This window comes from Culex pipiens, chromosome 2 (genome assembly GCF_016801865.2).
Source record: "Culex pipiens pallens isolate TS chromosome 2, TS_CPP_V2, whole genome shotgun sequence".
Classification (NCBI taxonomy): domain Eukaryota; kingdom Metazoa; phylum Arthropoda; class Insecta; order Diptera; family Culicidae; genus Culex; species Culex pipiens.
The window spans coordinates 209,395,640-209,421,451 of record NC_068938.1 but is presented as its reverse complement, the minus strand read 5'-3'; the positions used below and the strand labels follow the sequence as shown (position 1 = coordinate 209,421,451).

The window sequence follows — 25,812 nt, the reverse complement described above, 5'->3', positions numbered from 1 at the left end:
AATCGGCCTTGCCATCACGGAGCCGTGCGTCTATTTATAGATCCGAGATCTATTGTTCTTCATCTTGATGGATGTTGATGATCTCCTGCAGTCATGCTTTTGAACGGGTTCTCCGTTCGTTCAAGTTCACACAGCAACACGGAAAATAACAGCTCTGAGAACGCACGCTCGTCTCTAAGAAAAGTTCGTTCAGTAGGCTTTTTTGAAACGAACGGAGAACCCAGTTCAGAACTCGAGCTTTTTCCTTTGACGGGGCCTCAGTAGACCAGGTAAACTTCATTTAATTTTAATCATCCCTTGACATATCAGCCCAGCTAGCTCACTGGTAACATATACGTTTAGTAATCAAAGGTAGTGAGTTAGAAAATCCGAATGATTTGTTTTTTGTGTAGTTCGAATCATTTTTTTTTTTCCTAAACCGTTGATCATAAGGTTTCGTTTATTTCTTATTTGAAAGCCTCAGATGCATTGTTGAATATAAATCGTTTAGGTTTAGTTTTCCTAGCCTCTCCACCTGGATTTTCCCTTGAATGGTATAATATTTTAAGTCCAAAAGTTTACCCAACTAAACACAAAAAAAATGAATTCAAAAAAATTAGATTCGAACTCACTTTTTCTGATTACCAAACTTTCATGTTACCACCAATCTAACCAAGCTGATTGTCAATATAAGTCAAACTGTCGCCATGGAGAACCTTCGGCTACAGGCGGTTTACAGAACTCGTTCCAAATGTTGAAAGAGAACGGCACGAAAAAGTGACGTTCTGTTTTTGGAACGAAAATCAATGGTTCCTGCGCTGTGGGTTCAGTTCACATTGAAGAACGAGAACGAACGCAGAACGGGTTCCGTGCAAATTGCATGACTGATCTCCTGGGGGTCTTGTTGGAAGAGTCTTCCTTCCTTCCTTCACGCGTTGCGGTGTGGTTGGTTGGTCATCTTCCCGTCCATTCCCCACTCACCCACCGCTAGTTGTTGTAGTGGCGGGAGTGGCATGTGTGTGTGTGTGTGGTAATTAATTACCGTGTGTGTATCTGTTGCTCCCAGAGGGAGCAGGGGGTTCAAGTTGCCACCGAAAAATCGGTGGCGAGGTGACCGGGCGGGATTCGATCCCTGATTGTCTGCTTGAAAGGCAGATCGCTTAACCATTCGGCTAAGTACCCGGACTATTTTGTGTCATTGGTTCACCCATACAAGTCTCCATACAATTTTGGCAGCTGTTCATACAAAAATGGTACGTAAATAATCGTAAATTTGTAACTATTCAGAAAAAATAGGAACACGGACCTACATTTTGCCGACGAGGTATGATTTTTTTTAAAGTGATTTTTTCTTAATTGAAATCTTGTACTTGAAAATTTTTAACCTATTTTTTTCATGTAAAATGGAATTTGCAATCAAAAAGTACATTACAAAATAGAGGGTTGTTTGAATGAGACTTAATAAAATCATTTTTCCTGTTTCTTTTATCCGTTGTACCTCAGCAACCAGTTGCCCAGCCTTCAACGTTTGTCAGACGAAATTGTTGGAAATTTTCTGAACATTACAAAAAAAAAATTCAGGGGTGAACAATCAGGGACAATCATTTTTTAAAAAATCATACTATTAACTATTTTTAAAAAATCATAAAACCGGATTTTTTCGGACGTAATTTAACTTAGAATGGCTATATTTTGAAAACGATGCACTTAAAAAAAATATATAAAGTACTTTTCGATAGCAAATTTGATTTTACATAAAAAATGAGGTTAAAAATGTTAAGTACTTGATTTATTTTTTTTACAAAAATCACTATTTTGAAAAAAAAAAAAACATTGCTAGTCGGCAAAATTATGGTCCATACTTCTGAATGGCTTAAAATATGCGGGATTTTTTTCCTTAAAACAACGATTGTCAACCTTCTTCTAGGCTGGTACCCCCTGCCATATAAATCAAGTAGGCCCGGTACCCCCGTTGAGAATCGCTGCCTTAAAACATATAAAAAATAAAAAAAATACGGATTTGAGAAAATTTAATTTTTGTGAAAAAAAAATTAATCTATTTTTTCGAGTTTGGTGAAGAATTGCTTAGCTTGTAATTTGAATTTTTACATTTTTATATTTCCTTCCAAAAAATGTTTTTTCTCATGCATAGAAACAAGATATATTTATTCTGCGTGAGGTGTTTTTGAAATTATGCAAATACAAGCCCAGTTCTGCGAATTTTATGCTCTATTTTGTCAACCCAAATTCACAGTCATTGTTTTTTGGTCCAGTTTCACATATTTCATAATCAGAAAACAAACAGATCTTACATGGGACCAATAAACCATCTTTCGCCTTATGATAAGCCCACAGGAAGAAATTTCGCGTATAAAAGCGGTTTGCGCGGGTCATTCTCGCTATCAGTCTTCTTCCACCAGAGAAATGGCTTTTACGAAGATTCTACTAGTGGTTTGCCTCGCCATCGGCACAATCTCCGGGTTCAGCATCTCGGACCAGATGCAGAACGCGCTGGTTTCCGCGATCCGATCCCGCACACGCACCTGGGTCGCCCAAGTGTACGATCAGCGGGAAAAGTTTGGAGTCATGAACTTGGGTCTTCGTCCCAACGAGTCCGTTGCCAACGCCGTACCACTGCTGGAGAATCAACGCTCGGTTCGCTCCCTCCCGGAGAGCTTTGACTCGCGGCAAAAGTGGCCAAACTGCCCTTCGCTGAACCAAATTCGTGACCAGGGTTGCTGCGGATCTTGCTACGTCGTGTCGACCGCCGCGGCCATCACCGATCGTTACTGCATCCATTCCGGGGGTCAAAAGCAGTTCACATTCGGAGCGACGGACTATCTGGCCTGCTGTACGGATTGCTTCAAGTGTGATGGTGGTTACGTTGGGAAAACTTGGCAATACTGGGTGGACTCGGGCCTCACCAGCGAGGGACCGTACAAATCTGGCCAGGGATGCAACTCGTACCCGTTCGGCAGCTACTGCGTCAACGACCCGCTCCCGACGTGCAGCCGGAAGTGCCAGGCAGGATATCCGCTGGCCTACAGCCAGGACCTCAAGTACGGAGCCAGCGCTTACCGTGTCATGTGGAACGAAAATGCGATCATGACCGAGATCTACCAAAATGGACCGGTGGTCGTACAGTTTGAGGTGTTTGCCGATTTTTACCAGTACAAGAGCGGAGTGTACCGTCACGTTACCGGAGCGACTGAAGGTTGGCACGCGGTTCGAGTGATCGGTTGGGGCGTTGAGAACGGCGTCAAGTACTGGCTGGTTGCCAACTCGTGGGGAGTACGCTGGGGCGACAAGGGCTTCTTCAAGTTTGTCCGTGGAGAGAACCATCTAGGAATCGAGGACTTTGTCTACGCCGGACTACCCAAATATTAGTGGGGAGAGGCCCGTAAACATGCGATACGACTTTCAGAAATTTCTCGAGTTGTGTATTAATCGTGCTTGACCTGGATTTTTTCATCGCACTTCTTTGTCTGACTGAGAACTGCCAAATAAACTGAAATACAGGTTACACCTTGTTACATCTATTTAAATAATTTCAACACAATTTATATTCAAGCACTTCCAACTAACAAAAAATAATCCCTTTTTACAAAAGGAAGTATTAGACTATGACAAATAAACAAATAAACTTGCACTTTAATAGTTTGCGAGGTTGGCAAACTGTCAAACACGAAAAAGTGCGAGTTTGGCGGTTTGTTTGTTATAGTCTAATACCTCCTTAACTTTTATTTAAGAGCGAGTTTTTGGATGATTTGGACGAAACTTTCAACTCATGAACTCATGCCAAAATGAGCTCTCTGCGACGAAGATATGTGGGCTATAACGGGCATTAAAGTTTGAGATCAAATTCTCTTAGTTGCATTTTTATGGCCCTTTTTAAAAAGAACTGACCGAGCCACGTAGCCTAAGGAAGCGGTAGATCGGGCTTCAAATCCCGGCTTGGACCAACACAACTGGTGATCTATTCACTTCTGGGTTCGATTGCTTAGGGAGGGTAGTGTATCATCACAGGCTGGACTTATCACGACACTTTAGGGGTTGTTCAAATATTACGTCCAGAGATTTTCGGGATTTCAGAAGAGATTTACAAGTCCTCTTCCTCCATTAGATGGACAGCTCCTTAAGGTCTATCAGACAGAACTCAACGGACCTCTGTACAAAAATGATATGCTACTAAGTGTCCGGATTTCGTATCATGACGTTACTCTCCGCTTTGTTCGTCAACTTTCGTCTTATGTTTAGCCGCCCAATCCCTGTGTTCATCCAGATTGTCATCCGGAGTCGCGTGTTCCGGCTCCGGGACTGGCTTCTTTTTTTCGATTTTCGACTATCGGCACACAAAAACAACAAAAAAGTGGTGTGGAAAACTTTTTGTTTTGGTTTTTGACGTTTTTTGCATTTTTGCCAAGATAAAGTATGGAGGTGGTGAATGCGCTAATTGATTAGTGAAAAATCAATCAATTAAAAAATAATTTTAAATCGATAAGCCGAATATTCTACATGGGCTGTCACAAACTCACTTTGACTCGTAACATTAAGGTCAAAAAGTTTTTAACATATGTTTTCGATTTATTCTATAAGAAACTATTAACACCACTAACTGCAGAAAATTGTGGAGTTGATTGATAAATTGCCTTTTAGAATGAATAAAAATATGTTCTAACAATTCGGTACAGCTTAAAGCACCAGGGAATTGACTTGAAAACGTACGAAACGGCACCGATCAAACATTTCGACTATTTGGCAAACACGCTAGTCCTCTAAAGATTCTGGGAATGTTTGGCTGCATCGAACCGTTGCCGAGCTACCGTGGCCGTTAGGTTACAGGTTTCGCCTTGTAACGGAAGGTGATGGGTTCGATTCATGTCTGCCTCGGCCGGGGGGATGGCAACTAGAGATCCTTAATAGGGAGACTGGTCGAAGTGAATTTGACGTACCCAAACAGACACGAGTTTGACGTATCCAAACGAGCATTTGCCTTTACGCCCAGCAAAACTTATCAGTGTTGCCAAGCTCAAAACATACGTTGCCAGATCGATTTAGCCAGCTTAGACCAGTCTCCCTATTTAGGGTCTCTAATGGCAACCCTATTCCGACCAAAGCAAACTGACAACAGTCGACATTAGCACAGTTGTCAAATGAGAGCCCACAACAAAAGCATTAGCTGTCAAATGGTAGCCCATAACAAATCATTGTTTGGGTTTTTGATTTTCAAATTTCCCGCAATTTAAACGATAAATACTCAAAAAAACAAGTGAATTGGGTTGCTGATGGCAAATTCTATCATATCCTTGGAGATTCCATCCCAAGATTGGCTGAAAATTCACATCGAAAAAAGTGATTTTTCTGTTTACCTTTTTTTGCTTTTTTCTTTTGGTCGATCAAACAGTGCGCCCGTACAATGTGAATCGGCATTACACATTTTTCAGTTTGGTTTTACACATTTGCATGGGACTTTTGAGTTTAACCAGGATAACACACTTCGTGTTACCCAAGTAATATGAATAATACTGATTCTGAGTGTTTGTTATCTGAACTTCCAAGATGGCGGCTTCGTCGCTACCCCCTGGCCTCGGCAAAGTCAGATCCCTTAAGGGGTTACATATATGTAAATCGGCAAAAATGTCAGAGGTTGGTTTGAGCACAAACTTAAACTTTTTTTAAATCTGTTTTCAGGACATTAAAATATACATTTTCAACTATTAACAAAATAAATTTGAAGACATTTGGTTGTATCATTGCCGAGATACAGCTATATGAAGTTAGCAGTTTCAAAAAAAGGGTGCCACGATATCTCAACTCTGCCTTGACCAAATCGGCTCAAAATTTTGGGGAAGACTCGTTAAACCGGTACCGTGTGTATGACGAAGGTCGATTTTCAAAAAGTTAATTTAAAAAAAAGATAAAAATATTTTCATGTTTTTGATATAAAAAATCGAAAGTTTTTAAATTTTGTATTTTTTTAAAATGCGAAATTTCAAAATCGGGCACGAAATATGTCTTTTTTTTTTGAACTTCATCATCCCGGTACGAGAATCGAACTCGCGACCTCTGGATCGGAAATCCAGCACGCCGTTAGTCGAAACCCATCCCCTACCGGTCAGTATTCCCAGTGAGCAGATTTACTCTTTGAAGGGATCTGACTTTGCCGAGCCAGACAGGAATCGAACCCATCACTTTCCGCTTACAAGGCGAAACCCGTAACCTCACGGCCACGGAAGCTCGGCAGAGTCTTGAGAGTCTTCACCCCAAATTTCAGCCAATTTGGTCTATCCCATCTCGAGATATCGTGGCACCCGTAAATCAACTCGGTGCTCAGAGAAAAACGTTCGCTAAGTTTGACAGTTCGCTTTGCGCATAGCAAAATTTTAAGCTTAAATCGTCTGCAACTTATTTAATTATAAAATATCTTCATGAAACTTTCAGGAGTGATTGAAAATCATCTTTTAAGTGGATTTAAAAAAATTTCTGGAATATGAAATTTTGTAATTTTCTACATGTATGTAACCCCTTAAAACAGTAATTCTACTCACTGGGAATACTGACCGGTAGGGGATGGGTTTAGACTAGCGGCGTGCTGGGTTTCCAATCCAGAGGTCGTGATTTCGATTCTCGTACCGGGATGATGAAGTTTAAAAAACCGTGAAAGGAGGTTCGCAGCCAGCCGCTACTGGAAAGACCACGGCTCAGGCCAGGCGAACTCGGTCGAAGTGAACACGCTGTGGAGACCCGTTTTTCCTAAAAAGAAAGTGATCAACGAGTCCGTGGTACTAGAGATCCTAAATAGGGAGACTGGTCGAAGTGAATTTGCCGTACGCAAACAGCCAGGAGTTTGACGTATCCAAACGAACATTTGCCTTTACTCTCAGCTAAACTTATCAGGGTTGCCAAGCTCAAAACATACGTTGCCAGATCGATTTGGCAAACTTAGACCAGTCTCCCTATTTAGGGTCTCTACGTGGTACCTGTCAGCCAGCATGTACGTTGGCCAACGCTTGCTTTGATGGATAAGGTATATACACTCAAAATCAGATGTACCCCGCAAAAAGGGTTCTATCTACCCTTTATCTGTCAGGGTGACGACGGGTTTTGAGGGTTACTTCCACCTTTTTTTCAAGTTTACCCGTCGTCACCCTGACAGATAAAGGGTAGATAGAACCCTTTATGAAGGGTACTTCTGATTTTGAGTGTAGGAAAAACTCAAGGATTTGGGAAGAATCGACACTATCGAGAAGGTATCACGAATAGGGGAAATTCTTCCAGGATTGAAAACGGTCAATTTTTATTCTTAATCTAGGTCACAGCGTATAACCAATGATGGGTCTCACCGCCAGGCCTGCAAAATGTTTCCAACCCAGCGTACACATGAAGCAAACCAAAATATCAGTTCACTGCTAGCATGTGACTGTAAGCCTACTGTGTCCGTTCAACCACTGCCGCCTGACTCGTGCCGGTCGGCTGCTGGAGAATGAGAGACGTGAAAAAATGAGCTACACTCACTCAATTCGTGTCGTATGACTGACTCGTAAAATCCTCTCTAAACACTATTTTGACTATTTTTAAACAATTGAATGGTTCTAGACTGTGCAAACCACTTAAAACAACATGACATTTTCACGCATATATACCAACTTTTTGTGTAAAAACTTGTTTCTTTATGTGAGTGCGTGCAACGTCGAATGAGCGTTGGTCGACTACTGCCTCGCATTGCAGCTGCTCAGTGAGCTAGGGCACTCACGACTGAGTCGGGTTTGTTTATGTCACGGTTTTGCGGTTCAGTGAATGGATCTCAAAAATTCGTGTATGCGTCGCCGATTTTCGCGTCAGGACCCCTGACATTTTCAGCTCTGCTAGTTGTCGTTAAAGACAACAGAGAAGCGTGGACATGCGCTTGGCAAACCGGGCCATCAAAAGGGAAGCGTACTCCAGATTATATCAGTCACAGTTTGAAACGAGATTTGAAAGCTGACTTACAGGACAACCTAATGATGTTCTTCACAGCGCCGCATGCATCCACGGGCAAGACATCAATGGAGCTGGATCCGCTCTATCAAGTCGTCCAGCGAGTAGTTACTGACACGGAGGACCTGGACCTGATTCACAAAACAAGAGGGAGGGAGGACGCAAACGCAAGGCCAAACCGTCGTAGACGGTAGTCGAGGAAACAAGACAACTAGAAGACATGCCGGATAAACTAGTGCGTAGATTTGTAGGTCTCCCGGGAGGATTAAGAGATTTCACGTCACGTTCAAATGAGTGCAGGGCTCACGAGTGGATACACGTGTTTGGTAAAGTGTTTAAATAACTAGTTTAGTGCCGAGTAAAAGTTAGTAGTTTTTATGATTTCCTGATAAATCGGCACTATCATAATCAGAAAACAAACATTTCTAACTTGAGCCCAGCACACCATCTTTGATAAGCCCACAGCAAGAAATTTCGCGTATTAAAACGGATTGTGCAGGTCATTCTGGTCAGTCTTCTTCCATCATCGCAATGGCTTTTACAAAAGTTCTACTAGTCGTTTGCCTTGCCGTCGGATGTATCTCTGGGTTCAGCATCACGAACCAGATGCAAGACGCGCTGGTATCCGCGATCCGATCCCGCACACGCACCTGGGTCGCCCAAGTGTACGATCAGCGGGAAAAGTTTGGAGTCATGAACTTGGGTCTTCGTCCCAACGAGTCCGTTGCCAATGCCGTACCACTGCTGAAGAATCAACGCTCGGTTCGCTTCCTCCCGAAGAGCTTTGACTCGCGTCAAAAGTGGTCTTACTGCCCGTCCCTGAACAAAATTCGTGACCAGGGCTGCTGCGGATCGTGTTACATCGTGGCGACCGCTGCGGCCATCACCGATCGTTACTGTATCCACTCGGGAGGTCAACAGCAGTTCACATTCGGTGCGACGGACTATCTGGCCTGCTGTACGGATTGCTTAAAGTGTGTTGGTGGTTACTCTGCTAAAACCTGGCAATACTGGGTGGACTCGGGCCTCACCAGCGAGGGAGCGTACAAATCTGGCCAGGGATGCAACTCGTACCCGTTCAACAGCTACTGTGTCAACGACCCGTACCCAACGTGCAACCGGCAGTGCCAGGCCGGATATCCGCTGACCCACAGCCAGGACCTCAAGTACGGAGCCAGCGCTTACCGTGTCATGTGGAACGAAAAAGCGATCATGACCGAGATTTTCCAAAATGGACCGGTGGTCGTACAGTTTGAGGTGTTTGACGATTTCTACCAGTACAAGAGCGGAGTGTACCGTCACGTTACCGGAACGACTAGAGGGTGGCACGTGGTTCGAGTCATTGGGTGGGGCATTGAGAACGGCGTCAAGTACTGGCTGATTGCCAACTCGTGGGGAGCACGTTGGGGCGACAAGGGCTTCTTCAAGTTTGTCCGTGGAGAAAACCATCTAGGAATCGAGGACTTTGTCTACGCCGGACTACCCAAATATTAGAGGAATGAGAAAAACTAAATAAAGGTTACACTTTGATATAGATTTATGCAAAATCAAAGGCAAATAATGTCCAGGGAGGGATTTATTTTATGAAAACTGCTTAATAGCGAGTTTTTCGCTAACGTGAAACAGGTCGTATCGAGGTGCTCCGATTTGGATGAAACTTTCAGCGTTTGTTTGTCTATACATGAGATAAACTCATGCCAGAAATGAGCCCAAAGGGAAGTGGAGTAAACTGCCGCTCTAATCGAGTCCATCCCATATGTAAAAACAGCAAGCTGAGAAAAAACAGCAAGCTGAGAAAAACGCATGTCAAATTTGTCCCGCCCATAAGGTTACGTGATAGAATTTCACGAAAAAGTACTTAAGTTTATTGGTTTTTCTGATAGGTCACATGATTTCCTACCAAACTGCATCATTAACTCAATATTGACGAAATTACTTATGGGGCGGACTTGATTTGAGCGGCAGTAAAACGGGCATTGAAATTTTGGGTCAAAAAATCATAAAAAATCTTAAAATTGCTCGCATTTTTGTAAAACTTCATCGATTCCAACTCTTTTAGTTGCATTCGAAAGGTCTTTTGAAGCACTTCAAAATTTGCTATAAGCATCCGAGATTGGTTTGACTTTTTCTCATAGCTTTTGTAAATTACTGTTAAAATAGTAGTTTATGCAACAAGTTGCAAAAAGAGGATTTTTTCAGCACGAGTCGTACATTTATCCAACGAGGTTCACCGAGTTGGATAAACACGACGAGTGCTGAAAAAATCAAGTTTTGCAACGAGTTCCATACAACATTTTTTGCAATTCCGAAAAACACCCATTGAGTGAAATTTTATGTCAAATTTTCATGTATTTTGTCAATAAATCATTTAAATCAAAATAATTTTGAAAAGTGTTACTTTTCAGCATTTATTTTGAAAAGTATTGGTATTCGATTCTATTATTTTTGGTACAGAAAAGTAGGCTATTTCGTCGTTCAAGAATGACAGGAAAAGTAAGTAGTTTCACGACGAAATTGCAAAAATGAATATTTTGAAAACCCCAATATCTTTAGGTCAAAAGTTAGGGAATTTCATGGACTATAAGACTACGGCCTTTTTGACATGTTTTTTTTTAAAGAAAAAGTTTACAATTTTTTTCTAAAGTGAACGACAAACAAACGATGAATGTTTCATCCAAATAGAGTTATCTACGTGCGCATGTATTGCGTGTTTGTACACGTAGGGTTTTAAGGTTAAAATTTTCCCGTCTTCAAAATCCCCTATCCTTGTCCCTGGTGCGCGGTGGAGATGGGAGCGGCCGGCAATGGACGGTTGTCATGGTGGTGAGAGTCTGGTTCAGGTGGGTGGAGTTTGTTTTATTCCCAATTATCAATTCCTAGGCAACTTGGACTTAGACAATCATCACGTAACATGACGAAATCCAGTCTGCAATCCGCTAATATCACCGTCTCCTAGCGAAGCGAAGCGAAGTAGGGTTTTTAAGGTTAAAATTTGTACCCGCCAGCAAAAACAAATGGTAAGCTAGTGTGCGTGAGATCTGGCTTAGATAGCTCTATTGGAACACTTCGATACGACCTCTAGAACAAACCGAGCAAAATTAGCACTTGCATTAGCATTTGGAGGGCCACGGGAAGGCTCCACAACGCTTATCCCATTGTTTTCTGTGTGGTTGTATTAGACTCTCATCCGGAATAATAAACCAACACGGGAGATACCATGTCTTCATCTTTTGATGAGTGTGTAATACTACCCAGGGCATAAGGGGGTCCTGGCCGGGTCCAAGCTATCCTCGGGGAAATGAAGGAATGTTAGTAAACACCGAGGGGCGTGACAAAGGCCTTAATATATTAATTTTTGCCATTTAATACATTAAGGAATTAAATTCCTCATGTCATTTGACATTTGACAGCGCCACACCTGCTTTGAAAACATTGGTTTGCTTTGTGTCTCTTTCGCGCGCTCGGCTATCAAGTTTGTTTTGGTTTCGCGCTTGGTCAAGGTGGATAAAAAAAGAAGCGGAGGAAATTCTGGAGCAGGACGATGCAAATGTGCCATAGGCGGAAAAGTTGCAGCCGGCGGACTTTGATTACATTGGCCAGCAGCAAATCAAAAAGCTGGTAAAGTGCGGTTTCATCGATGACGAGATCCTGGGACGCGCCTTGCGTCGGACACTATCAAGATTTCTTTGCAGCTGGTGGTGGCTTGTGACAGCGATGCCTTCAACAAGTCGACACCGGAAGAAATGAAATTCTGTTGTTTAACGCTCGCAGGTTCAGGATCAGGGGTCAAGGAAGAGCAACCAGGAGGGAGTGGACCATTATATTTATGAGACCATCAGGGTTGGTTACTCGAAGTGGCCTTCACTTACGTTTGGTGGTGACTTTTTTTTGTAGATTTTATTGAAAATAGGCAAATAAAATAACTCAACTCTGTTGTTTCATTTATTTCAAGAAGAATCGCAATAAATTGTGGAATCGACGACGGTCGTCGGTGGAACCGTGTTGAGTTGGTAATTCCCTGAAGCGTCTGGAATAAATATGCCAAGTTGCCGATCGCTAAGGACTTTGACGAGGACGTGAACAAATACACAACTTTCCGTTCCAGGGAAGAGTCCTCATCACCGTCAACCGGCGATTGCTTTTCCACCGGGCTCATGGTAGTACCGGTGATGGAGGTCGTCACGGGACTAACGGAGGTCAAAGACTCAGCGGTGATAAGGGTGGCAACGGTAGGGACAACATCGGGGGAAACCACTTCTGATGGGCCACGTTGAACATGCCCAGCAGTTTGGCGGGAGTGGCGATGAAGAAGCCAGACCAAATAAATAGGACCATTTTTGCCGAAATATGTGGCCTGTGGGAAGAATTGGAGTCGAGGATACGTTTCAGCTAACGCACCATTCAAGTGTGTCTCAATGCGCCGCTTCCGGCTGGGCCAGCTTCGATATCGTCCCTAGTACGTCCTGGTCACTGCCCGGGATGGCTCTGCGCAACTTTTCCGGTTTGCCTGTGCCGCGCTGGCACTTATCTGCTCAAGCTGCTCTTCGAGGACGCAATTTTTTGACCAAACACAACAACAAACACGTGCGGTGTCAAACTGTCAAATCAATGTAGTGTAAGGAGAGGTGGCGTTGTTTTGACCGTATACAATCGTTAATGTATTTAATTCCTGTCGTTAATTAATTAAATAATTTAATTTCTTACTACTGTCGCGCCCCTCGGTAAACACCTATCTTAAAAAATGGCTTCAACGGAAGTATTGCTCTAACAAACTAGAACGTAAGCGGGGAATCCCAACGTTTCTTAAGCATGAATATCATGCCCAAACTCAATCTATTTTCAACCAATCATCTGCCCGGTTAACTCGGTTAACTAAACGTAGTTGGCCTGGCTGTGGCAATGGCATATGTACTTACTATTTCTTTTTGCGTTACGTAATAAAAGAATGCTCTCTATCAGATTCAAGTATTTTTAAAATCTGATGTAATCTTACACCTTCATTGAAAATTTATTTAAAATATACATTGTCGTCATTGTCGGCAGCTATTGAAAAATCGTAATCCTACTGTGACTCAAAACTGTTTCCCTGCTGATTCGTCGCGTGGTGCCGCTTCTTGGCCGCCAACATTTGCAACAGCTCCGCCCCGGAAATCGAGCTGATACTTTCGTCAAACTCATCCTCGTCGTCTTCCCCTCCGTACTCGTCACCGTCCTCCCCCTCGTAATCCTCGTAGCACTCTTTGTCCACGCTCCAGCCGTCCACCTTGGCGGCGTCTCCCTGACCAAACTGCTTCCGGGCCGCGCCGTCCAGCTTTTGCCGTACCGAATCCACCACCAGTTCGCTGTCTCCGATGGGTTTGTTCTCCAGCAGTGGAGCGCGTCGGCGATTGCTACTCACGTGCCGATCGCGTACCCAGCGCAGGGTCATCTCGGATTTGCTGCCACGCTTTCGGGGTGAGGATCTGCGGCCAAACAGAACCGACGGCAGGTGTTCGCTCTTGCTCTTGTGCACGTTGCTGCCGCGACTTGGAGGTGACTGCTTTGGCTTTTGAAGGAGCTGCACGCGCCTCAGGAGCTGTTCACGCCTGAAAGGTTGGAGGATTAGTTTGTGGGGGTTTCGGGGGATTTTTGAACCGTACTCTTCTACGATCCGGTTGTAGTCCTGCCGAAGGGCGTTCATCTCCGTGGCGTATTCCGTCTGCTGTAGGTGCAGTTGTTCAATCATCAGCTGAAGCTGTGAGCTGCGGTGGCGTTCGGAGGACAGCTGCTGCTGCAGGTACTTGATCTGTTCCGATTGCTTCATCTTGGTCGAACCGTCCAGCGTGGATTCCTTGAACGAGAGTCCACTGTCGGAGGATTCCAGCTCGACGCCCAGCTTGATCAAAAACTCCCGACAAGCTTCCTCCGATACAGCGGCGTTGTCCCTGATGTCGAACTTCTCGATCGTTTTGTTCACGTTCAGACAGTCAACTAGAAATTTGACTCCCTCGTCGGTCAAACCGCAGTTCCGAACGTGAACCTGCTGAATCCATTCGTCTTCCTTCAAGACTTCGGTGAGCTCCTGCAGGCCATCGTCTCCGGCACGCGGATTTGCGTTCAGCAGTACGTGCCGCAGCCCCAGCATTTTTGCGGTGTCCACTTCACCGTACCGCAGTGAATGCTTCCAGCTGTCGGCGAACCGCTGTATTTTCTGAAACTTGATCAGCTCGGCAACGGCGAGAAATCCTCGCCCCGTCAGCTGACACCCGGACAGATTCAACGTGTCGACGTTGGCCAGATGCATCACGGCCCCGCAAATCGCTTCGGCGCCCTCGTCCATGATGGCACTCCGCGCAAAGCTGAGCTCCGTTATGGAGGCATTCTGTTGAAGACTCTGCACAGAGGGAGGGTCATCAGCAAAGGTCACACATCTAGCCCCAACCCATACTTACGTTAACCAGCGTGGCCATGTAAAGCCCCTGAACGGGCAGTCCCTCCAGCACAAAGATCCGAACCTTCCGATTGACGACCAAAAACTGCGCCAAGCTATCCACGAGCCGCGTAAACAGTCGCTTCGTCAGCACGACCGGCCGTTCCACGCCCAAATCCAACCGTTGACACCCCACCGTACCGCTGCCTTCCAGCACGTCCCCGAGAGCCTTCCGCAGTCGAATCGCGACCATCTCAAGAGATGTGTCCTCCGTCAGGGCCGCCACAATCAGCCGCCAGTCGGCGTCCTTGAATCGGTCTCCATAAAAGTCCAGCTGGTTCGACTGGCGACCTTTGCCGGCATGAACCCGGGACAGTTCGGCCAGCGGAGGGAAGTTCTTGGCCCGGCACAGCGCCAGGTACCGCCGGTAAAAGTCCTTGGAGTGGCGGTTCGAGTTGACAGATTTGGTTGTGCGGTACCGCTGGGGTTGGGCGGACACTTCGGAGGAGGCGACTTCTTCGGGTTTCATCTTTTTTTGGGGGGGATTTTTTTATTTTGGATCGGCGACCTGCTGGACCGTGGATGTGCGGAAGTTACCAGACGAGAGAAGAAAGTGCCAGCTGGAAGACGGCTGTCATGGGTGGAAAATTCAAACGGGTTGCTGTGATTAAATTCCGTCATGATTTTTATACTTTTATTCGCTGACAAAATTAATTTCCCAACACGTTAAAAATATTTTACAAAACTATTAATTCCAGGATTCCCGCCCATCACCTCGCCCAACATGGCCATCACCAACCTCAAACGGATATCCCTTGGCTACGTGCAGCACCTGTTTGTAGAATTCTACGACCCGTCGCGACGCTCCTACCGCCAAACCATCCTGGACCTGGAACCGCCAGACCTGGTCCTGCCCAAAAAGACGCCCAAGTTCATCAGCATCTACGAGTTCAACAGTACCGTCCCACGGAACGTCGTATCCCTCCGGCTCCTCGACCTGGACTGCCTGGGCCTCTTTTCACCCATCAAAGACGGCCTCGAGATTCACTGTCTCCACCTGGAGAACCTGCTGTACTACATGCGATTCCACCAGGCCCTCTCCACGCCAGCCGTCCAGCAAGCTCTCCACCTAGACAACCGCCTAGTCCTGCTTAGTCGGAACGACCTGCTCCAAGTGTGGCGTCCCCAACCCAACTACCAACTCACACTCAACCAGCTGATCAAAGTCCACGCGCCAAACTCACTCACGGTGGCCAAATTCGACCACCAACTATTCATCGCCGTCAGCTCCGAACCCGACCCGGCCGTCGAGTCCGCCCACCACGGTTCGATCCAGATCTGGCGCGATCAGCGGCCATCGCACGCCAACGGTACGTTCACCCGCTATCACACCATTCTCACGAGCGTCCCCAAGCAGATTCAGTTCAGCGTGCTGCCCGTCGTTGGGGAGTTGATGCTGTACACCGTGAAGGACGACCGGTTCCATCCGGTGGTCATCTATCGGTACGAGGGCGTCAGTGGGTTTGCCGAGTATCTGACGAGCAATGTGCTGAGGTTGGCAGGGAGGGATACGAAAATGGCGCTGGTAAAGTTGGAGGGCAAGCAGCGTGAACTGGTGGCGTTGGTCACGGAGCGGGATGTAACGTTTATCGAGGGTGTCGTTAAGGGAAGTGCGTGATGGGGATTACTTTTAGTTTGTGTTTTTGTTTGAAGGTGAGAAATTGTTATCGTTGAATTTGTATCGCGTTGGTTACAAAAATATATCAATGTTATCGCGGCAAAATTGTTTTCAAAATATCTTCATAAAAAAGATGACAAAACAAAACTTGGAAATAACGCAGAAACTGCACAATACTATTGCCGAAATTTGGGCATTATCTTAGTAAGCGGTAGATGCAATAGTTTTTGTTTCGGGCTCCAATATTTAAAAAATGACATTTTTTCTGGGGTCAAATTTGCCTGTGTTTCTTACTAACATTTCCTTCATATTAGCAGTAGTTTTTGTAGTGTACCAAACTATGCCTATCAGCTTTTTTTTTTAGAATTTAATGGTAATGGTATCGTTCTATAGTAAAAATCTGGAGTTTTTTTGAAAAGGTCCAATAAACCAAATTTAAAGTTTTTTGCTTTTTGGGTGTTTTTAGAACCGCCTTGAGTCAGGGGTATTGAAAAACACCCAAAAAGCAAAAACTGAAAATTTGGTTTATTGGTCCCTTTCAAAAAAAAAGAGAATTTATTTTATAAAAATCAAGTATCAATAGTAAGAGTATGATGAGCATATTTTGAGAAGCTAGATGTATTAGATGTAAAATTAGACAATAGTTAATAAATAGAGATACAAAACAAGCTTAGATTATAGTAATGATAATTTATAGGACAGATAAAAAATTATTCAAATAAATAAATTCGCAATAAAATCAAAAAAGATTAGGCGAATGATAAATAGACTTGATATTACTAGTCCATTAAGGAAAAGTATATTTTTAAGGAAAACACAAAGTTTGTTACAGCAGTATCAATTGGTTAAAAAGAGTGGAAAAGCTTGAGAGATAAGAGAATCAAAAGTTAGTAAAATCAAAATCAAATGATGGATATTAAATAGAAGAATCAGTGAAGAAGTGAGAATCAGTAGAGCAAAAATATGAAGATAGGTGGTAGCTGAGAATGAAGAGAAGAGAAAACGCCGTTGTGCGATGTTTCACGTACATCCACAGCAGTTGACTCGACATACTGCGAATCAGAACAATACCGTCTACAACCACAAATTACTTCCCTTTCCCACATTGTCGCGCCCCTTTCTTTTAGCCGTATCGACTCTGACTCGCGTTGGTCAAAGGTTTACGATCCGTTTCCACAGGCCACCAGCTAGGTCATCATGAAAACCAAGCCAACATGGAGGTAAGAAAATAGGACACTTGCAAGGAACCAGAGCTATACTGCCCATGTTCGCATAAATGTCCCATACAGCAAGCTGAGAAAAATGCATTTGAAGTTTGTCCCATACATAAGGCTACGTGTTAAATTTTCGCGAAAAAACTGGAGTTACTCCGGATTTCTAGAACAAAGTGCTGGATGTTATAGGCTCTTTTGAAAGAGCACACGATTTTGAACCAAAATGCATCAATAACTCTAAATCGATGAAAATGCATATGGGACATTTATGCGATCAGAGGCAGTATACTGTTCTGATCAAGATAATCCGGATGATCTAACAGAACTACGGATGTAGGGGAAATTCTCGTATCTTTGGCAGGTTAAGCTCTCGCTCCTAACTCCATCCAATTTGCTGATTTTCACTATTTAAACAACTAATTTTGCAAAACTTATGATTGAAACTTTCTTGCTCACTTCTTATTCAGCTATTTATCACCCGATTTCAGTTGAAAACGCTTTTAATTAGCTTTAATTGAATGTCAAAGTTCTGACCTGCCAACATTAGAGGCACGCTGGAATTAGATGCTGTTCCCCTAGTTAGTTACGCTCCTTGCAGGATGTTCCTTACGTGGACGTCAACCGAAGAGCACGCAACAAGGTCAGTGACATTGCATGCTCTTAGGTATCAATCCTTGGCCTGCAATATAACCTTGTTTTTAATCTTAAATTTTATTTTTTTTTTATTTTTTTATTTGATTTTGATTCTGACTGCATTAGTTGTTCGGTAACTGGGCGTTGTTTAACTGGGCTGCTTTTTAACTGGGCGCTCGATAACTGGGCCGTAGCCCAGTCAAAAAGCAGACAAACGTCAAAAAACCAAAACAAACCAAAATGACCGAGGGGTTAATGGATTCAAAAACCATTTTCAATAAATAAAAAAACTTTTTTCAATCTTTTGTTTAGTTTCAAGTTACAATAAAAAAAATATGAAAAGTGAGCAATGTAAATAAATTTGAGTAACTTTTATTTTTAAATTTCATCTGGAAAATATGCATCGGTAGTCCCCTCGTTATTTTTTGTTCAGCCCAGTTAACGAGCAACATTCGGTGACTGGCTACGTTCTCAGCCCAGTTACCGAACAACTACTGTATTACAATTTTCTAGTTTTAAATCTATTGAATTTAGAATTTCTGGAAATTATTTTTTTGAATATTACATATTTCAATTAAAGGCGGAAACGCATTCCAAACTTCGTTTGTAAAGCGTTTCCGCCTTTTTGGGCGCGGTTTGTTGTTATTATTTTTATAAACCATAGTTATGTAATAAACATGGGTTTCGAAATAAAGAAGACATAACTTTCTAGCATTGCTGCTAACTAAATTTTAAAACTTTCAATTTATTCTTCGCAAAAAAATAATTGTATTTATTTTAATGCTTTTAAGTACTTGGTGACGAATGATCAAATTTCGGTTATCGTCACCATAATTCAATAAACAAAAAAATGAAACGCTTAAAATTATAAAAAAGAACACAGTTTGTAAGTTTACTGTATCTTTGAATATCATAATCAATGAAAATCGTGAAAATATGAACAAAATTCTGGATTCCATAATCATTTTGCCTTTCGAGACATTCGGCCTTTTGAGACGTTCTGCCTTCTGGGCAAAAGACAAAATTAGGCCTTTTGAATTTCGGCCTTCCGAGATTCTGCCTTTTGAGTTTCAGCCTTTTGAGGCAATCTCGAAATTTTGAACTATTCGAAAGGTTTTTTTTATTGTGAAATTTTTTTTTAATTAAAAATTGAATTTAAATTAAATTAAAATTTTAAAATTCTTAAACTGTAAATTCATCATTTTGTAAATATTCTAATATTTTTTTAACTTTATTAATTTTTGGATTTTATTTTTTTATAAATTTAACTCTTGAAAATTGTAAATAAAATATTACAAATTTTTAAAACTCAAATACAGGGTTGTTACGGACGGCGCGTATCGCGCGGATCTGGCGCGGATTTGCTGGCTAATTTTGTTCAGGCGCGGATAGCAATTTTGATAACGAAAGAATTTCTTTCAAGCTACAAAAAAAATACTATAAGCAATTAAATAAATTCAATCTTTTTCGTTGAGTGCAAAAACATCAATTTCTAAGCTGTTAATGAAGAAAATTTTCTTTTGAAAATTATTCATTGTTTTTTTTTCTTGATACGAATCTTTAAAATAATCTTCAAGGAGCGTTTATTTTTAAAAATGTATTGAGATATCTTATATAAATTTTACATAACATTACAACTCATTATTTTTTTAACATTTGCTGACCTGGTTTAAATATTTTTTTCCATTTTTACTCACATGATACATTTAATTTTTATCTTCTGACTCATATTTTAACTTTTTCCAAAGATATAAACATATGGATGTACATAAATGATTCTTAGGGTATGTTCCGGATTGTATCTAACCCTTAGATTTATTATTTTTTAGATCGGTATAGGCTTCCAAAGGTTCCAAGGCATTTTTTTAATATAGCAAACAATAAATATTGAGCGATCATATTAATTACAATTTCAAAATTACAAAATGCCAAAAATTACAGAATTTCAAAAAGCTTTAGATCTTTTTAGATTATTAAATTATTAAATTATTAAATTATTAAATTATTAAATTATGAAATTATGAAATTATTAAATTATTAAATTATTAAATTGTTATATTATTAAATTATTAAATTATTAAATTATTAAATTATGAAATTATTAAATTATTAAATTATTAAATTATTAAATTATTAAATTATTAAATTATTAAATTATTAAATTATTAAATTATTAAATTATTAAATTATTAAATTATTAAATTTTTAAATTATTAAATTATTAAATCATTAAATTATTAAATTATTAAATTATTGTTATATTAAATTATTAAATTATTAAATTGTAATATTATTATAATACCACCATTTTTGCCATATTCTTAGTTCGGCTCATTTTCGGAGTCATATTTTAGTTTAGAAAAATGTAGAGAAGAAATTATCCGGAATAAAATTTTGGAGAGAATTATCGAGTACAACATCAATAGATGTTAAAATTTTGCGATTTTTATATTTTATGGTTTTGGGACCATCCCCATGAACCACGTGGACACTTGTTTGGGAATCTGTTACCTCTTCTATGTTTGCTCGAATTTCTTTTTTTATATGGCGCGAATTTCGCGCGGATTAGGTTTTGGGTCGGCGCGGATTTTTTTTTCAACTTTCCCGTAACAACCCTGCAAATATGAAATTTTGTAAATTTTTAATTTCTTCGAGATTTTTTAGTTTGTTTTTTTATTTCAGGTTTGTAATTTTTTTCATTTTTTTGTAATTTTTTTTTGCTTTAAAATCACGTTTTAGACCAGTCATCAGGAGGTCGAGGTACCATTCGCTAAAAAAAGTCGACTGATCTCAAGGCCTGCTTCGGACATTTTTTTTCTGATTAGTTCCACTAAAACAAATAAACACACGATCTTACAGGTTTTTCACTTTATTTTACTTCTTTATGTACACACATTTATATTTGTCTTCCTTGTTTTCTCTTCTCTCCTTCTCTTTCCCTTTTTGCAAAACATCTCGCGCCACGTGTGAAATGATCTCTCGTTTTTTTTTTCACTCCAACTTTTGTTGCGCCTTTTTGTGTCACATTTTGCACACCATGCATGTTTCGGTTTTGCTATTTGTTTTATCTCTTGTTTTACTTTTATAATAAACATTACTTTAATATATATATAGATCATAATTTACTATTTACGAAGTGTGAAACTGAAGGAGATACGCGGGTCGATGTATGATTTTCTTCTCTCTTTTCTTTCTCTCTCTCTTACTGACTTTTAGAAGTGGGTTGTGAATTTCTTTGAAAATGTGTTGAAATTTTAAAATTCAAATGAGTACGTGAAAGTTTGTTTTCTTTTCTTTTTTTGCAATGATGAATTTGGTCAACTATTTCTCTAATCGATGCCAACATTTCAAAAAGCATCATGTACAAACCATGCGTTTTGAGAAAAACGCATTTGAATGTTGAGCATCCATTTTCAATTACCATTTTTATATAAAAGCAAAATAAGATGTTCTAATGATAACAAACGATGAAAAACGTTGCTTTTGTTGATACTTGATCATCCATATTCAATAAAACATTATTTCCGTAATTTTATTTGACAAAAACAAACATAACTTCTTTTGAAATCTCCAACGTCGATATCACCCTGCTGTCACTGAGGGGGGCGCTTTGTTATGATTCGCTTTTCTTCGCCGAATGTACATGGCGCTTTTTTCATGTTGCTTTTTTTTTCGTCACGAGGTTTATGTAGCCTTTTGTTTGACAGGTTGACAGGGCTATATAAGCAGGGACTGCTGATGGCAGAGATTTTGTTTATGTTACTTTATTTAAAATCATGATTAAACAGACTTTACTGAAGTAACTTTTGCTCACTTTTGGTGGAGAGGTAGCTTATTAGAAGTACTTTCAGAATATACAATAACCCAGAAAGTGTCAAAATGTACATGATGCCTTTTGAAATGTTACCGTCGTAATGTGCTGTTTGTTTTGTGAGAGTTTGCTGTGTTTTTTTTAAATGCACACCTTTCGAGTTGTTTTTTTACGTTTCTTTCTCAGTAGTTGCGGGTGACGACGATGGGAGAAAAACGCGAATCCGGTTAAACTATGAGACGGCTGATTTTACAACTAACACTTACACATGTGGTTTTGCGTGTTTATTTTTTTTTTACACGATACAGAGTTTTACAGAGTGGGGGTTGCGTGTTGATTCTTGTTCTATGCACAACTATGTATTTTTTTATTTTTATTTTTTTGTAAGATGATTTTTTGTTACCTCATTTTTTTCTATTTCAGTGTCACTCAAACAACTATTCGTGTCCAAAAGCACCGAGAAAAAAATGTCTGAGATGCTTCCATATTTACTATCGCGGATTTTGTGTTGTACTTTTTGTTTATTTTCTTTTTATTTAAAATTTTGCATTCGAAACTCGTTCTTGCTTTGTTTGCCGTAGTTTTACTCACACTTTGCTACTAAATATTACACGTTCACATGTTTTATTATTTGTTTTGTTTGCTGTCGCAAGCAATTCCTCGAGCAGTCATCAAAATGAAATGCTCGCTTCCCTTTCCGTTCATTCGAATTAATTCCGTTCTTTTCTATTTTCCCACGATGTACACTGTAATGTCGTTAAAAGAAAAAAACTCTTCTTATCGGCTAGCTTGTTTTGTAATATATAATATATATTTGTTAAAATTTTATAGTTACGGTCATTTTACTTCCATTTTTTCCATCATTGAAATTCACTTACTTCCTAAATCGTACTCGCACACTCACAATCACACGTTTCATCTTTTCTCGCTTTTTAATTTTTATTAGTTGAAATAATTTAAATTACATAAATCTTTGTTTTCGTCCTTTTGAAACCCATAACGCGTCGATCAATTAAATTTCCACTTTTTTTTTAACTTTATAATAGTCCCAAAAACACTAAAGTTGCCCACAACGCTGTTTGATTTTGTTTCATTTTCTTAGCATTCTAAAAGGTGCTTGATTCTATTTTATTTTATTTTTTTCGTTTAAGTGCTCATTTTCGACGCTGGTCAAAGTTGATTTTGCGCTTAGTTTACGATAAATTAGTTTTCGAGCAAAGACTTGCTTATTTACGACGGTGGATTTGATTTGTTTGGTTGTGAAAATAATCGCTCGGGAGGAATTCAGTAGCAAATACAAACATAACAAACAAAAACACTTGAAATTTAAGGATAGGCTGCACGCGCAACAAACACATCGCTTATATTTTTGAACTTTGGAAAAAAAAACAAGTAGGTTTGCACAAACATCAGTCAAGAAGAGGGCATTGTTTTTTTTTTAATCAGACCCCCTTTAAATTTTGTGTGAAACTCAGTTGCACGATATTTCATCATTTGTATAAAATAGCAGTAATTTTCTCAACTTAAACGATTTACCGTGATGAGGATTGACAGTGACTCAAGGAAGTATTAGACTGCGTCAAACAAACAAACAAGCAAACTTTTTGACAGTTTGTCAAATTGCCTGCTCTGTTTGTTTGCAGAAACGTCAGGCTGCATACATTTGGCTTTGTTTGCGAGCAAACAATTTTGCGAGTTTGGCAAACTGTCAAACACAAAAAAGTGCGAGTTTGTTTGTTTGCCATAGTCTAATAGCTCCTTCACACTCCGAAACCAAAATCGTCCAACAAATGGGGTTGATTTCACTCAGAATTCAACAAAAAAACTGAGTTAAAATTACTCAGATCCGAGAGTAATTTATTTTAATTTGACGTATGATCTTAAAAATTCATTGCTTATTTCAAATAACTCATTTCCGACAGGTCTAAGATGTTTTTTCCACTCATTTCTGGGTGAAAATCACTTTTTGTTCGTGATTTTTTTTTTTCATCCAGCAATTAATTTCAGCCAAAACCTTACTTTTAGCTCAAACGACGATTGTTTTTATTTAGTTAAATCTTGTGTGAAAGTAGGCCAAAATTGCCCAAACGTGAGTCAATCTCAAAAGGGAATTTCAATATTCCCGGGTAGATTTAGTGTTGACGAAATCTGAAGGAGCTATTAGACTGTGGCAAAAAAAAAACAAACAAACTTTTTGACAATTTGCTTGCATTTGTTTGTAGAAACGTCAGCCTGCATACAATTGGCTTTGTTAGCGAGTTTGTCGCAAACTATTTTGTGAGTTGTTCAAACTGTCCAACACAAAAAGTGCAAATTTGTTTGTTTACTTGCCATAGTCTAATAACTCTTTGAGTGAAAATAATTTAGTTAGTTGAAATGAGAGCGCAGTTTCGACAGAAACTGAACAATTTCAGACGTGGATGTTGAACAGAGAATTTTGACAAATTGTATGGTTTGACGTTTGCTGGAAGAACCCAAAAAGTGAGGTTATGCCACATACCGCCAGGTTTGCCAGATAAATCTGGAAATGCCAATTTTTTCAATTGAGAAAACTATCATTTAACCCAAACATTACGAACTTCTCGTCACAGTGTCCTCATGCAAACAATGATCGAGCTCGAGCTGTCACCAGTCAACGATGCCAGATTATTTTATGCGAGATCTACATTTTCTTTAAAATAAATTTGTATTTTAGCTGAATCATGTTAAATTCGAAGCCATAGAAGACATTTTAAAAATTTTAACATCAGATTTTAGCTATTTAATCATATTAAAGCAAAATTCAATTATTTAATTGTTGATTTTTTTTTATAATTTAGTCGAATCTCTGGTTGTCAATATCCAAGGGACCGTCGAGGAAGAGAAGCATCAATTTACAGAACGATGCAAAATGAAGACTCGATTGAAATTTATTTTTTCTTGCTGACCAGCTATAGGAGAGAATCATGGAAACGTCCAGCAAACAAAAACAAATAAATGTCAAACATCCTTCAGAGCTTCGTTTCTCAAAGAAAAATGTCTATGCAAGCCATGAGAAAGTAAAATTATTGACAACCGGAATAGATATTTAAAGCAAATAGAATCCAAGGGACCGTCGAGGAAGAGATCCTTCAAGCAAGAGAAAATATCGAGGAATAAAGACAATCGAAGTATGCAGTTTGAAGGGACTGAAGAATTCATCGGTACATGGAGCATTATTGATATCGAGAAGATCGACAGCCAGAGAGTCGACTGTATAATCATTTTAAAAAAGAACTGTATATACAGATTTTTGTGATTTTTGGGACCGAAAAATCTGAAAAATACAGATGTATCTGTATATCTGGCATGGCTGGTCAAGGTCCCTGCGAAATATATTGACTAAAAGTTAATTTGTTCAAAAAGCAAGTTAAGCCATTTTAAAACACAATAATGAATTTAATTTGACCCTTTGTACGACCACAAAGGGTTTAAAATAGATTTTGAAACAAGTTTAAAAAAAAAATAACTTCGCGGCAGAAGGTATCTTACTCGACAGTTTGTTGCAACGGAACCAGAATTGAATGACCTAATGAATTTTCTCAATATTTTTACACCCTTATCTTGGATTATACGTTGACTTCGAGATATTTGAGCCTGGACTGCAATAGTTGTGTACTCACAAGCGGATAACTTAACACAGTAGGCCTGGCCACTGAAAAGGAAATCGGGAGTTGTCGACCCACCATTCTCCACGGATGCTGCAAGTTCAACAAACATTGAACGATTTTATTCCAGATTGGAAACTAGCAACACTGCAGGGAACATTAACGATGGATTCCGATTTGTAGTGTTTTTTTCCTCAGGAAAAAAAATATTGTAAAACATTGAATTAAGGGCATCCCCACCGCTAGCAACCTTTTTTTTAGCAACCTCAGAGCTGCCAACCAAAAAAAAAACAAAAATAATAAATCTAAACAATTTTCACTGCGCGAGCGTGTTCTTTGTTGTGCAACGTGGATTGATGTTCTTTATGTTGTTTGCTGTAATCGATCCTTTGTCTACTTTAGTATTAATCTTTTCGTTTATTCGTTATCAATATATAGTATGTATAATTGTTTTTGCTGTGTTTTTCCTCATCCTCAATGTGTAA

At 40.2% G+C, this 25,812-nt stretch overlaps 4 protein-coding genes across 4 annotated transcripts in view; 3 read left to right on the top strand and 1 right to left on the bottom strand.

Moving 5' to 3' along the window:
• LOC120421572 (uncharacterized) overlaps positions 1-16,137 on the top strand; it is a 30,499-nt gene extending 14,362 nt beyond the window's left edge. Inside the window, exon 7 of the mRNA XM_039584803.2 lies at positions 15,124-16,137. Within this exon, the coding sequence (XP_039440737.1) occupies positions 15,124-16,043 (920 nt within the window). The 3' untranslated portion in view covers positions 16,044-16,137. The remainder of the gene's footprint in view (positions 1-15,123) is intronic.
• On the top strand, positions 2,329-3,502 carry LOC120421574 (cathepsin B-like). The gene has a single exon (XM_039584805.2). It carries the CDS (start codon positions 2,404-2,406, stop codon positions 3,364-3,366), a length of 963 nt encoding a protein of 320 aa, XP_039440739.1. The 5' UTR covers positions 2,329-2,403; the 3' UTR covers positions 3,367-3,502.
• LOC120421577 (cathepsin B-like) overlaps positions 8,456-25,812 on the top strand; it is a 400,102-nt gene continuing 382,745 nt past the window's right edge. The window contains exon 1 of the mRNA XM_039584807.2: positions 8,456-9,459. Coding sequence (XP_039440741.1) covers positions 8,488-9,450 — 963 coding nt within the window. The 5' untranslated portion in view covers positions 8,456-8,487 and the 3' untranslated portion in view covers positions 9,451-9,459. The remainder of the gene's footprint in view (positions 9,460-25,812) is intronic.
• Positions 12,912-15,033, bottom strand: LOC120421573 (protein Cep78 homolog). The gene is made up of 3 exons (XM_039584804.2): positions 14,388-15,033; positions 13,596-14,329; positions 12,912-13,541 (listed from the first exon to the last, which is right to left on the bottom strand). Exons 1-3 carry the CDS (start codon positions 14,892-14,894, stop codon positions 13,019-13,021), a joined length of 1,764 nt encoding a protein of 587 aa, XP_039440738.1. The 5' UTR covers positions 14,895-15,033; the 3' UTR covers positions 12,912-13,018.